The 14,178-nt window shown below is 34.1% G+C and overlaps 1 protein-coding gene across 1 annotated transcript in view; it reads right to left on the bottom strand.

Moving 5' to 3' along the window:
- KIF6 (kinesin family member 6) overlaps positions 1 to 14,178 on the bottom strand; it is a 157,364-nt gene that overhangs the window by 135,052 nt on the left and 8,134 nt on the right. Inside the window, exon 4 of the mRNA XM_051613336.1 lies at positions 1,668 to 1,815. Coding sequence (XP_051469296.1) covers positions 1,668 to 1,815 — 148 coding nt within the window. The remainder of the gene's footprint in view (positions 1 to 1,667; positions 1,816 to 14,178) is intronic.

The raw sequence follows: 14,178 nt of genomic DNA, 5'->3' as shown, positions 1-14,178 counted from the left end.
GATTAAAAGACTTCAAATTTAGTGTGGTACTGTCAGAGATCAGTCAATCAACTTGATTAACTTGTAAGTGCAACAATTATGCTTATTAATTCTGCAAGGGTTTGTTTTTTTTTTTCATAATCACAAAGCTATTTTGAGACTTTGCATTGTTTGCATTGTTTGCCTCCCTACCTCTGAAGGCTCAGCTAGAATTGTTGAAATATAGAATTCATTTTTACATCACTGGATTCATCTAAAAAGTAATTTTATAGCTCTTTGGTTCAGGTCAGTTACCACACTGAAGTGATGCGTTTTGCCCTACAAGCGATATAAAATTCAATATGCAAACAACAGTTGCTGTTTGTGGCAGGAAAATCTTCCACACAGTATTTAAAGTATGAACAGAACAGTATTAAGAAATAGCTGGGACAGAACTGTAAGATTCAGAAATACTAAAAGACGAGGAAAAAGGAAAGTGACAGAGAAATCATATAACTATTTAAAGTATTTACTACTGGCCAACTTTTTGGTTAAGCCAAATCAGTACTTATTTGGGTGTAGTGACTATTTCTCCACTAGAGGTTTCAGATGTAAAGCACATGCAAAACTGGTTTTCAGAATACAGTTTACTTGGTTTTAAAGTGTTTTTCTAGTCATTGTTAACTACTGCTTAGGTCCTGATACTGTTTTAAAAACAGATCAAAGGGTGCTTTATTTTTTCTTTTTTCTTCATTTTGAAAATGATGCATTAATAAAAGCAATAATAGCAACAACAATAATAATAATAATAGTTATCATCATCATCATCTGTGTCATTTCACTATTTACATCTTTACTTGTTCATATGTTATACACACATAATTATGTTAAGAAATTTACCTAACAATGTTTCTATCCAAGCGTATTCAGTAAATCAGACTTTTACTAATACCATATACATATAAAAACATTCCATACAAATGCATAACTGGAGTTAAAAGGAAAACAGTAGAGAAGGAAAATGAATATGGATACCTCTTGTCTTTCAAATACTTTCAAGGATTTGTATTACTGACTTTAAAAATTGCTTTTCATCATAATTAGATGTACTTGGCATAATCATTCTATAATATACCCTAGCTGATGAGTAACATTAGGTACAATAAAGGCATCAGGTAAAATAATTACCTGAATATTTTATAATGCATCACATTAATTTGACTATTTTGTCATTTGTTGTGTTGTGGTTTTTTTTCCTAAGCACCACTCAAGCACAAAGAAATAAAGTAACTTATGTAGACTGAAAGTAACATTCCATCTTTCATAAAATGTTGGTTTATATAGGAATCAGACAACAGAGGAATGAGATGCAACACATGCAGTAAAAAAACAGTGTAGGTAATATAAGTGTTAAGACAAGAAAAAACAACTACATGATCTGCATCTATGTTGCATCAACTAAATATAGGATGGTTTGTAAAACTACAAAAAAACCTCCAATGAAGTTCATTATTTTCAGTCTACTGCAACAAACCAAGTCACTGTAACTACTGGCAACATCTTGCATAATGTATCATGTCCAGTTAAATATTTTTTTCAACATTATTATTAGGGCTTCTTCTAACAATATTATAAAGGCAGTCTTTTGCAATATAGTTAAGTATTTGTAAACCAGACACTAAAAATAAACACAAAACAATGTCCCATACCTTCTGCAATTGACCAAAAATATAAGATAGAGTCCTGGGAATGATGCCTCTATCGCTGTAACGTTCTGCTCCTCCTGTGATGGTAAAAGTTTTGCCACTACCTGTCTGACCATATGCAAAGATAGTACCATTATATCCTGCCAAAACACTACAGAATAAAAAAATCAGGGAGATAATTAATATATAAGGCATAACATATTTTCCATTATCAACTTTATATAGAAACAAAATATAATTAACACTAATTCTTAAATATATAGCAGCTGTCTTCAGTGATTCCGTAATACACTGCAAGATATTCTAGATTCAATATGGTTTTTTTCTTTGGCTAATAACTTTTTGCAAGGATGATATTTAGGGTCTTGAAAGACTGTAGATGTCAGGAATAGTGACCATTAACACATTACAGCTAAAGAATCTAGAAATATTGCACATATACCTTTACTAATTGCTATCAGAAAATACTATATCACAGTTAGAAACTAAAAATCTATTTCCACATTTCCAATTCCATTTTGTGTTAATTATCATGAACTGCCCTGAACTTGAAAAATATTTTAAGTGCTCTAAGATTTTATGATTCATACTGACTGATTATAAACGAGATAAAAATTATTTTGACTATTCACTTGTCTGTCATAGCAAACAAAGATGGAAGAAAACTATAAAATACTATTAGAGTCACAAATGAAATAGTGGTGAAATCAGTTACTGACTGTAATATTCAGATGTCCAACAAACCAGACTCATGAGAGTCTACAGCTGGCAGAATATAGAATCAAGAAATCAAATTAGACTATCAGGCTTTTTTCTTTTCTTTCATCAGCTGTCAATTATAAGATGTTTCCTGGATTCATCCTTCTCAGAATTGTTCTACAATTACAGCATTGCCTGACAAAATATATGAAGAGAGTACTTGAAAACAAATAAAGTAATCAAGAAATAATTATTTTCCTGATGCAATTTATCAGAAGCAAAATTTACTTTGCTTTTTATTTACTATGCTTAAGGATCTACTAATTTTTCTAAAGAAAAGCTAATATTATTCTTCTGCATTTTATTTATTTAAAAAGTGATAAATAAGCTAAGATTTAAAAAAAAATAAAAAAGGGGGAAACAAACCTTGCTTAAGAGGAAAACAACTATGTATAGATAGCTGCTGGTCTGGCGCCACCAGAGATGCAAAGGTTCTCCAACTTACTAAAGTTTATTGAAAAGCTTGAGTCGTTGCCAAATTGCTTATTTTAATCCATTACAGTTGGATGTCAGAGACAAAAAGAGAAACATGCTGAAAGGAACTACAGTGAACATCTGCTCCCAAAGACCAAAACGCCCAAAGACAGATTATATAGAGATTTTTGTTTCCAGATGTTAAAAATCAAAACAATTATTATTATAAAACACCTCATTTATCTATCTTAGGAATTTCTAGTGCCCAGGGTCTCAGTTTCTGAATACTGAAGACAGTAATGAGTTGTCAGAAGGTACAGGATATCAAAAGAAGCTCAGAGATGGCAGGTTCAAAACAAGCAATTATTATTAATTAAAAACGTAGTTAAGCTGTGAACCTCTTTGCAATGGGATGTTTTCGATACTAAAATTTCACACAGGCTTCAGAAGAGACTAGACTAACTAATGAAAATAAAAATTTCTCAGAACTACTAAAAACAGAGAAATTGGAAAGTGCCTAAACTACAAATGACTAGAGGCTAACACAATACCTAGGAAAAGTAGGAAATGTGCCCTTGTAAGCCAAGAAGGCCAGTGACATCCTGGGGTGTATTAGAAAGGGTTAGTAGGTCAAGGGAGGTTCTCCTCCCCCTCTATTCTGCCTTGGTGAGGCTGCATCTGGAATATTGTTTCCAGTTCTGGGCCCCTCAGTTCAAGAAGGACAGGGAACCGCTTGAAAGAGTCCAGCGCAGAGCCACAAAGGTGATTAAGGGAGTGAAACATCTCCCTTATGAGGAAAGGCTGAGGGAGCCGGATCTCTTTAGCTTGCAGAAGGGGAGGCTGAGGGGTGACCTCATCAACGTTTACAAATACGTAAAGGGTGAGTGTCAAGAAGATGGAGTTAAGCTTTTTTCAGTGATGACCAGTGATAGGACAAGGGGCAATGGGTGCAAACTGGAACATAGGATGTTTTGCATAAACATCAGAAAAAATCTTCTTTACTCTGAAAGTGACAAGAGCACTGGAAGAGGCTGCCCAGAGAGGTTGTGGAGTCTCCTTCTCTGGAGACATTCAAAACCCACCTGGACGCATTCCTGAGTGATGTACTCTAGGTGATCCTGCTCTGTCAGGGGGGTTGGACTAGATGATCTCCAGAGGTCCCTTCCAACTCCTAAGATTCTATAATTCTGTGAAAGTAGCTCTACATGCTCACTGTTGTGTTTATTCACCCTGAGCTGTTAGTCTCTGTTAGAGATAACATCCTCTAGATCCAACTAGATGGAACTTTGGTCGGGCCCAATACAGTTGCTCCTTTGTATATCTCTGTTCTTTGGCTCCTCCAGATATAGCATTTTTGGGTTGTTAAGTTTTCTTCTTCCTTCTCTTCTTTAAAGTTGTTAAAGGTATATATTTTCAATTACTGTGCCTGCAAAGTATTAACTAGAGGTCCCTGTCCTTCACAAAAAACTGTTTATTAGGATTACCATACATGTGAACATAGGATAAAATGTAACATACCATACATTGTCAAAACAGCTACAAAAATCAGTGAGTTTCCTTCGTTATTCGATTCCTATATTTCTTACATTTTTGGCAGTGCATAGTAGTTCCAGAAATCTTTTAAAGTTCAGAAAATGTGAACATCTTAATGTCAATAATGTATTCTCATAGTTCAATGTAATAGTAGGTAATATTAATATTTCATTGCATAGATGTGCTGTGAAAGTGCTGATCATGGTTCCACAGTTGAGTTCTTTGAAATCCTAGATGAAAGTAAATATCTTTTTTATATACAACCAAGCCAATTTAAGGAAAGCCTCCTTGAAATGCTAAGGAAGCCTACTGTAAAGAAAGAGGACTATCAATATTATCAGCGAAACTGCTCGCACAGCCTTCTAAGTGTGAATTGCAACCCCACAAAGACAGGATAGAGAATTAATTCCCTTTCTAAATCTAAGAAGAAAGCCACCTTTATAAAAGACAAGGGACTAGGAATTCAAGCAGGACTGACAGGGCTCCTTTGGCTTTGAAACAATCTGAAGGCTGTCATCTCATCTCCTGAAAAGGATAGCGGGAATACACACTGAAAAGGAAAAGTTTTTATGGGAACAGCTTGTTTGCAAAGAATTAACTTGTGAACTAAACAGAATTAAAGCTTATGTGTACACCTATATGCTTATGAAAGAACAAATTTCTAATCTGAAAATGTGTAACCACCAATCTGGGTATAATATTCTGAATGTTAGCAAAAATTTTGAAGTTTTCTGTATGTGATAAAGTCTACATTGATTAAATAATATAAAATCTATGACTGATGTTACTAATTCACATTTCTTTTAAGGAAGTTCTCTTGGAATCAATAGGATTACAGGATGTTACTTGCTAAAAGTATACTTTGCTCATTTTCCACTTATAAGAACTTCAAGTCCAAAATAAATACCAAACTTTATCAATCTAATTCTTGTTCATTGCTCCAAGGAGTTTTACACTGAAATGGTAAAAGAATATGTAGGTGGACCAATATTTTATCAATCATAAATAATTTAAATTAATATCTTCTTACAAAATATTCAGAAAATGTAAGATACGCACTTTTTCAACCTATGATGCTCAAACTCCTTTGAAAAACAAAAACACAGAAAGATTTATAATCCTTTATCCATCTGTAAAATGTTATTTAAAAAACAACAACAAACTACACTGCAGAATTACCCTTGACAAACTGAAGGGTCTCTCAGATGCTACTAATTCATATAGTGAGCAGAAAACACACACATTCTCCCTTTCATCACAACACATAATTGCATCAGGTATCTAAAAAAAGCTGGCAACACCATTTATGAGATGACAAGAAGAGAGTGTATTTTCTAAACAGTGCCCAGCAAAAGGATCCTTGAAGATTGTCATCTGCAAATTAAAGCTGTTCCTAACATAAGCAGAACTGATTCTCTACAGGAAAAGGCGTTAGAGAATCAGCAGCTCTTTTCTGCCTATTCCGCAGAATCTACTTCACAAGATGTCAGTTCATGCAGGCAAAGTCTGCATCTTTGCTCTTCAAAGTCCCTGAACAGAAATCCCAAGCCTTTGTTAAATTTAGAATCTGAAAGCACAGAGGTTGACTTGGTTAGTGCTGGTAGTCTGGTATACACTTTAAAATATGCATATATAAAAATCATACACTAAAATGGTAGGTTCAGTCATGCCCCTCAATATTGTCAAAATATGTAGAATTTTGTGGTGTTTTTTTTTTTCTCCCAGGAAGCTGAGTTGTGGCATAACTAAGGAGAGACTGTTGAATAAATTGTCTCTTTTACTACTTCAAACAAAACACATCAAAGACACATAATTCAAGGACAGGGTTTGCTGAAAAGATATTTCATTAACTTATGCAATGTTGTATAGCTCCCTGTTCAGAAGTTCATGGACTACTTCCAGACAGATTAGCTAAAATGTTGCTGGAGAAATCTGTCTCTGGTATATTTTCGCAAAGTTACTCCTGTTATGATTGTCAGAGCTCCTGGAGGGCCTTCTTTTTTTTTAATACTACCAAGCTCAGGGCTGCAAAGCTTACGATGGAGAAAAATAAGTTTTAAAAATATCAAGACTAAAACTTGTCCAAATTTGTACATTTGTTTCATTAGGTTAGGAAATTCAGAGAGCTCTTTTTCTTTACAGCTAAAACATGCAGGCGTGCATTTGTAAGACTTTGTGACAGATGTAGCTTTTATAAAAAGATGAGACAATGGTACTCATCACAAGCCACATAAAGGAATCTTTACACAGTAAAATGTGCATCAATTTTACCTGCAAAGCTATTTCAGTTTAGCTTTAAAACAAACAAAATGCAGAAAAATATATAAAAAGTCAGTTTCTAAAAAATAATTTGTTGTTTCAGTTACTGTTTTAAAACCAGGTATGCCATGTTCCCATCTGGAAAATATGGATCAATCTAAATGTGTAAAGTAAAAAACTAAGTTGTTGTGTGCATGAGCAGCAAGTCCAATATGTTGGACTTCACACGTGTGAACAACAAAATCCATTGAGTATGGACAAGTGTCATTGGCTTGAACTTGAGAACGTGAAGAAGTCTCAAAAAAATTGCCCAAGACATCAAATTCTGTGAAGACAAGTTTTCCAGAAAAAGATTATATTTTTGGGAAAACACACACATATAGTAGTTCTCTAAACAATCATATTTCAATCTCATTTAATATATTGAGCCATCTTCATGTCTTGTTACTAACATGAAGGAGATCTCTGTTACATGACTGCCAAAAAAGGCCTAAAAACGTCACACTCAGCAAATTCAAATGGATCAGAACTACACAAATTGAATCTTAATATTTCAGTTTTAGCTCATGAAGCCAGAAATCTGGGATTTCCCAGATTTTGTAGCATAATTAATAATTGTGACAGTACTACCAAGAAACCTCCTGCAATGACAATCATGGAGACAGAAATTACACTAATTTTAGTACTTTTCTAACCAGAATATTTAAATAATCAGCAGAAATTTAGAAAACACATTGAGAAAGAGTTCTCCACCTGCAACATATCAGTAAGACGAAGCTTGTTCAAGTCAGTGACCACTTTTTACAATATTCTCTGAAGTTTAGGTGAGATCTAAAGTGTGGGACAACTACATGCAGATTTTTTGCTGGAGTAAATGCTTAAACACACTACAGTATTAAAATATACATGCATGTATCAAAAGTACTTCTAATACTTTATGAACTCCCAACATACATTCTACAAATTATATTTTCCAATTAAGTTGAAATACTCTTAATTTTACTATTCCTCTTGTTTTGGAAGAAGACACATTAAAAAAAAAGGCAGCCAGCTGAAGTAAATATTCCTTAATTAGACGACTTGCAGCACAAACTTAAAGCTGCTTCATAACCCAAGTACTGTTAAACAAAAGATTACATGATGATGTAAGATGATCAAGACAAAAAGTTTTGGCTTTATGACAAATTAATTAGAACATGATTTCTCTTCTGTCCTTCAGACCTGGAGAAACTGATTTTAAAAAAGTCACTCATTTTTTAAAATATCAAGGGGTAAATATTTTAAAAGTTCTCTTATCCATGGTAAGACAGTAATTAAAAAGTCCTCAGACTTCAGGTTAAAAAAATTGTTAATAAGAAATGGTCATTACATGTAAGGACTTCACCGCCGTGGAAAAACAAATGCTGCAACACTGGAGCTGCAGCTATGATGGTCTAGAAGTATAAGGAAAAATAGGTATTTAGAGTGAGGTCTTAGACATGCTAATATTATGGGAGGAAGCAACATTAGGCTTGGGGCTTCAGAGGATTATCAGGTTTTTGGGCTACTTTAGAAAGACCCTGCCTTTTCCCTTATATTCTTTCTAAACAAAAGCTGTCAGCACAATTTTGTATCAATTAGAAGAAACTGGACAAGTCTTTCTAGTCTAGACTCTTATATGGAAGTATTTAAAGGAGGCCAAAGCTATGTGGTTTCCTCCCCTCAAATTTTCTTATTCAGTTATCAGTTAACTTGCACTTTCTAAGTTACTCATAATTAGTGGTGATTTAAAAACATGCACAATGAGAAATTAACTTTGCATTTAAAATTTAATTTTAGACTCCTATTTAAATAAATGGCTATCAGAGAGTTGTGTATTGGCATTTTCTGTCACCCAAATACCTCATGCCTGAAAGATGTCTAATTCCTAAATAAAGGGTGTGATACAGAAGTCTCAACTCATGCAAGTAATGCCATTTAAATCGCTAGATATGTTATGCTTACATCTACTTAACATTCCTCAAGTGAGAAATTGTTCATGTGAGAGCTAGACAATTTATGGGTAGTTACCACAGTTTAAAATAGCATTCAGTACTTTGTCCTTGAATATTTGAGACAATATAAATAGTGGTATAAAGCCCAGTGACAGCAGACAGAGGTTGAAAGCAGACTGAGGTTGTTTTATTGTGGTTGATTTTTCTGACTACATTTTGTTTTAATTTCCAGTGAAGATCATTTGTTCTTTTTAAACTTTATGGACACAGAACTTTTCATTTGTTTCTGTGTTCATTGTTAATGAGAATTCAGGCAGTCTTGTGTCTAAGAATAACGAAGAACTCTGCTTCCTCTGCTGCTACACTGGTTTTGCTTCATCAAATAGAACAGTTACCATCAACATTTGCAACAAATAAAACAAACTCTTTGCCTTGAGTTCTGTATCCAGTCTCAGACTCCCAAGTAGAAGGATGCTATAAAGACACTGGAGTGAGTCTGACAGAATCAACCTGGTGCAGGCTAGATCACTTCCTGGACAAGGGGATGCCAATGGAGCTGTTTTCTGTCAACCTGGACAAAAGAAAGCTATACATTACCACCTTCCATTATGCAATGGAATGTCACAGAGCTGGCCTCAGACTCTCCTTAGAGGCTTACAGTGATAGGACAAGAGGCAGTGGTCACAAGTTGCAAGATGGGAAATTCCAAGTGGCGATAAGGAAAATATTTTTCACAGTGAGAGCAGTTAAGCTCTGGAACAGGTGTCTAGATGGGTTGTGGGATCCCCATCTTTGGACATTTTCAAAGCTCTGCTGGACAAGTGCCTTAGCAACCTGAACTAAAATTGAAGCTAGAGATGCTTTGTTGAAGAGGTTGGACCAGATGACAAACATACACATCTTCTGATGTAATTTGTTAGCAGCAGACACAATTCCCACAGAATAATCAGCAGAACACAGAAAAAGTGAACAATCCTTTTCAGTTCCTGAAAACAGGCTACAAACTGCTACAAATTCAGCTCTAATTCAGACTAATCTCAATGCATCAGTTTTATAACCACCACCATGACAGTCTTCCTCAAGGAAGTCAGAATGTTTGGATTCATTCTGTGTCACTCTAAATTTGATTATAAAAAAAAAAAGACAAGGAAACAGTAACAACATTATTTTTGACATTGGCAGGTATTATAGACAGGTGTGGAAATTTTGTCTCAGCAATTGGTAAATGAAGCCTATCCAGAACACCAACAGCCATCACTGCAATGACGAATATGAGTCTAAGCAAAAAGATTTTCTTGTTCTGACACATAATTCCTGTTGCAAGACATACTTCTCAGTCTTCAAAAGGATTTAAAAGTTCAATTAATGAGATGCATTTAAACCATCTATAATATTTACTATTGTTTTAAAATGAAAAGGTAAAAGCAAAAGGTTTTTACTAAGTTTATAATACGAATAATATTATTCAATAAATTTAATAATTTTTAAATAGAAAAAAAGGTCTTACTAAGTAGGGACTAAATTCCTTGAGTATTTATATATAGATAAGAGAAAATCCTGGGAACAAGAAAGAAATTCAATATTTAAAGATTAATTGCTTTGATTTTGGTAGTATATTTCATATTATTATTTTAACCTAAGTTCTGACATCCTCAATTTAAATGACTAGTAACATAACGGCATGTGGTTGGAACAAATATTCAGCAGCTAATAAAATAACAGTCTAATGAAACACCAATATCTTTGATCTTGGGATACTGTCAGTCCTCTCCTCATCTCAGTTCTTCCTGACCTGAAATATTTTGCCAATGTTCCTCACTTTCTTTCTATCTCAGAAAACCTCAATTGATATTTTATGGAAAAAAAATAAAAATATTCAACACTGTCCTGGCAAAACCAGGCCCCAGGCATGATATTTAGGATAAAAAGAAGGAAGAACTTCATTTGCAGGATATGGAAAACAAGTTTTCTGGAAGGATTTGTCTTTACAGAGATCACGTGTTTAGGCATCTTCTGTCACTTGGAGCTCAGATTAAAGTTTCTTTTAACTAAAATAAACAAAGTATCTCGGTGTGACATTTTTTCTTTATGACTTTTCCAGATTTATGGAACAACTCTAACTTGGTAATGCCTCATCTTTCAAAAACACTACCAGTTTCCAAAGGTACATGTAACTGTTTTTGAGAACTTAGAGCAAGCAAGTTTCCTTTGAAATTTCAAAAAGGCTTTCCAAAAAAAAACCAAACACAAAACAAAACAAGAACAAAAAAGCGCATTACAATTTCTCATTTCAACTAAAATATCTAAATGTCTCTAGAATTTCACCATAAGCACTGCAGATGTGACACAAGGATACTCTGAAGCAAAGCTATCAAACTAACCTATGAGAAGCCTTAAGCAATTCCAAACGGTGTAACTTTTGTCTAAATAAACATGAGCAAGTAATAATCACTTGAGATGAAACACTTATGATGTTTCTCACTTTCTATTGCCTCATAATTGTATACAGTTCCAGGAAGAACTGCTAGCATTACTGCTCGAATATATCAGTTTAGAGGAAATTTTAAGCTACATTTATATCAAGGTCACATAAAAAAAAAAAAAAAAAAAAAAAAAAAGTGTCCTTTAACATATATAGATTCTACATGTCTTTTGTATCTAAATCACCCACATTAGCAATAATACAGCTGTCATGCAAGGTTGCCTGCAGGTGAGCCAAGCCACTACTTCCCACACTGTCACAAATATACCTGGCTCAGAATAGATAATTGTTCACACAAGCCTATCATTTAATTAGTTAACAAGGACTATTTTCTGGAAAATTCACATGCTTACAGGCCTGATGTTTATAATTTAACAATTCAGAAAAAAAAAACAAACAACAAACAACAGCATCCACTACAAGAGTGTAGTTGTTTTGCTATGTGTTATTCATTTTAATCATATGAGCATGAAGGTTTAGAAAGTCTTTATAGAAAGGCCAGCTTTCATCATGGTAGCTAATATTGTATCACGCTGACAATACTAAGAGATTTTAACCTGGCTGGGGAGTCACTGTGTCCGGACTATAAAGCAAACCAATTGACTTGTATCACAAGCATCTTAGAACATTTTAATCATTCAATCCTTTTGTATGAAAACTTCAGTAAGCTGACATTTACATTGCCATTGCAGTACCAAAACTGTACATGTCATCACTGAGCTCACTGCATTGGAAACAATTCTTCCTATTGGGGCATGCAGCAGCCTCCTGTATCAGCCAACAATACGGACAAATACAGAGGCAATTTGCTGCTGTTCGATGAAACAAGCCTAAAAAGAACAGAGAGGCAGAGAGGAAGTGAATATAGATAGTGTGGAGAAATAGCTTCCTGTATGTCACATATTTATAGGAAGATACATAGGTATAAGCAAAACTTTTGGAATTCTTAAATGAGTCCAAATAAGAATGAAAGTTTAATGCATCTTCTAAGGAACTTAATTCAGATTATCACTGAAGCAGTGAGATACAGGTAAGGAACATGTACCTCTTTCAGATCTCATAAAAAAACCCTGCTTTATTTAACCCCTCAAAAGGATTACACTTCTTTTGAGATTTAATTTCTGTAGAGTGGAAAATAGCTCTTATTAAGTTTTTTTGAGATGCAAAACAACCAATAACCAATTAAATGGTAGGTTCTGTCTATTAGGTAATAAATTACCATGACTGACTTGAACTTTTCCGTTCATCTGTCACATTTATTTTCTGCTTTTGCAGGTTGAAGTTTTCCTGAAGACAGTTTGTACTCTTACAACTAATGTTATTAAAACTATTTTAAACATCTAACATTACATATGTATAATTATACTGTTAAACACTGGAAAAAAAGAAAATCTTGTATTTCAAATTAGATGAAAGTAAAAATAAAGCCAAGTAAAAAAATAAACTGGTATTTCAGTTGTGCAATAAGGATTTTTTCCTCAAAAAACAAACATCTGCATGAAGCCAAAATTTGCATAACTTCATACAAGAATTGAAATTACAGAGTTTCTGATACCCCCATGACAAAGCTAAAAGAGCTACATATTTCCATATGAAAAAAAAAAATTACTGTAAGATTTCAGGTATGTGGATTTGATTTTTAATTTTTTACAGTTTAAGGTCTAAATCACAGGGAAAATACACCTTAAGTACTATCAAAGGAAAAGCCTCACAAATTTCACATTCTTTCTGTTAGGAGAAATTAATGCTGAGATATTGTATATGGTAAGGTCTTCCAACCAAATGAAAAGAGAAAATTTTCCTTTTGCTGTAAAAAGATGTAAAGGTATGTCTTTTACCTATCCCAAATAATTAGCTTTAAAAGTAATGAAGCACCATTTAAAAAATCAGTAACAAAAATCTAAAGTTTTTTAGAATGTCTTCATTTTTTTTACTCTATGGTATTCAACAACAGAGGTCATAATTTATTTGGAGCCATTTATTTGAAATAAAGATCTACTTTTATGACAAAACCTTGTAGAGTCAGATTTCTTGTTTCAAGCAATTTCTTATCTAATAATTCAAACTTCAGACTGATTACTAATCTACATCTCTATTGAAGTCAGTTAAAGTAAAGCACAGGCTGTATTACTCTAGCATAGATGGTCAAAAAGAGAGCACAATTTGAGATAACAAGATCATCTCTTCACAAACTATTGAAATTTCATTAGTTTTAAGAAAGTTCTTTTTAAAAAAATTTCCTTGAATACATAGTAAAACACAAATCCCTGCACTGTTATTGAGAGAAGAAAAAAACCCCACCTAAATCCAAACAAACCACAAAACAGCAGGTCCAAATACTTTTATTGTATCAACTTATTCACAGAATTAAACAGGAAGAGAAAAAAAAACACAATACAAGCAAAGCAATGGATGGTCACTACATTTCTATGAGTATATTCACTAAAGTTAGAAATGCCCTACTAGGATGTTTAGTCTACATCCTGTGGATTTGTATTACAAGGCAATCTAATGATGTAAATATGTTTTCCAAACATTTTCAATTACTGGTGAAATATTTTCTAAAACTGGTAAGAGGGACTTTACAAAATACAGTCAACATTATAACGTTCTGCAAAATATTTTGTCTACATCTTCTGAAAGAATATGCAGCAAAAAAAAAACCCACCAAAAAACACCAGAATAGAGTACTGGGAACTAGTTTGTATATTACTGATGTTAATTCTTAGGATAAACAGATGTTCTGGTTTGGTTTGGTATTTTTTTGGCAGCGGGGGAAGGGCCACAGGAATGGCTCCAGTAAGAAGATGAGACGCTCCCCGTGCTTCCAAAACCAGCCAAAGTTCCATTAGAGGGACAACAGATGTGCCTCAGAGATTAACACACGAAAGAACAGCTATAACACCTGAGCAGAGAGGCACATGGGGGGAGAAGACCTGTGCAGGAGGAGGAGAGCGGTGCTGGTGGTAGGTGAGGAAGAAGGGAAAGAAGGTGCCTTAGAAGTTTCCCTGCAACCCATGGCAAGATGGCAGGCTGTCCCTCTGTACTCGTGGAGGAACGTGGTGGAACATTCCCTGAAGGGGAAAGTTCACCA

The sequence above is a fragment of the Apus apus genome, chromosome 3 (assembly GCF_020740795.1).
Source record: "Apus apus isolate bApuApu2 chromosome 3, bApuApu2.pri.cur, whole genome shotgun sequence".
Taxonomy (NCBI): Eukaryota; Metazoa; Chordata; class Aves; order Apodiformes; family Apodidae; genus Apus; species Apus apus.
This window is presented reverse-complemented; position numbering and strand designations above follow the sequence as displayed.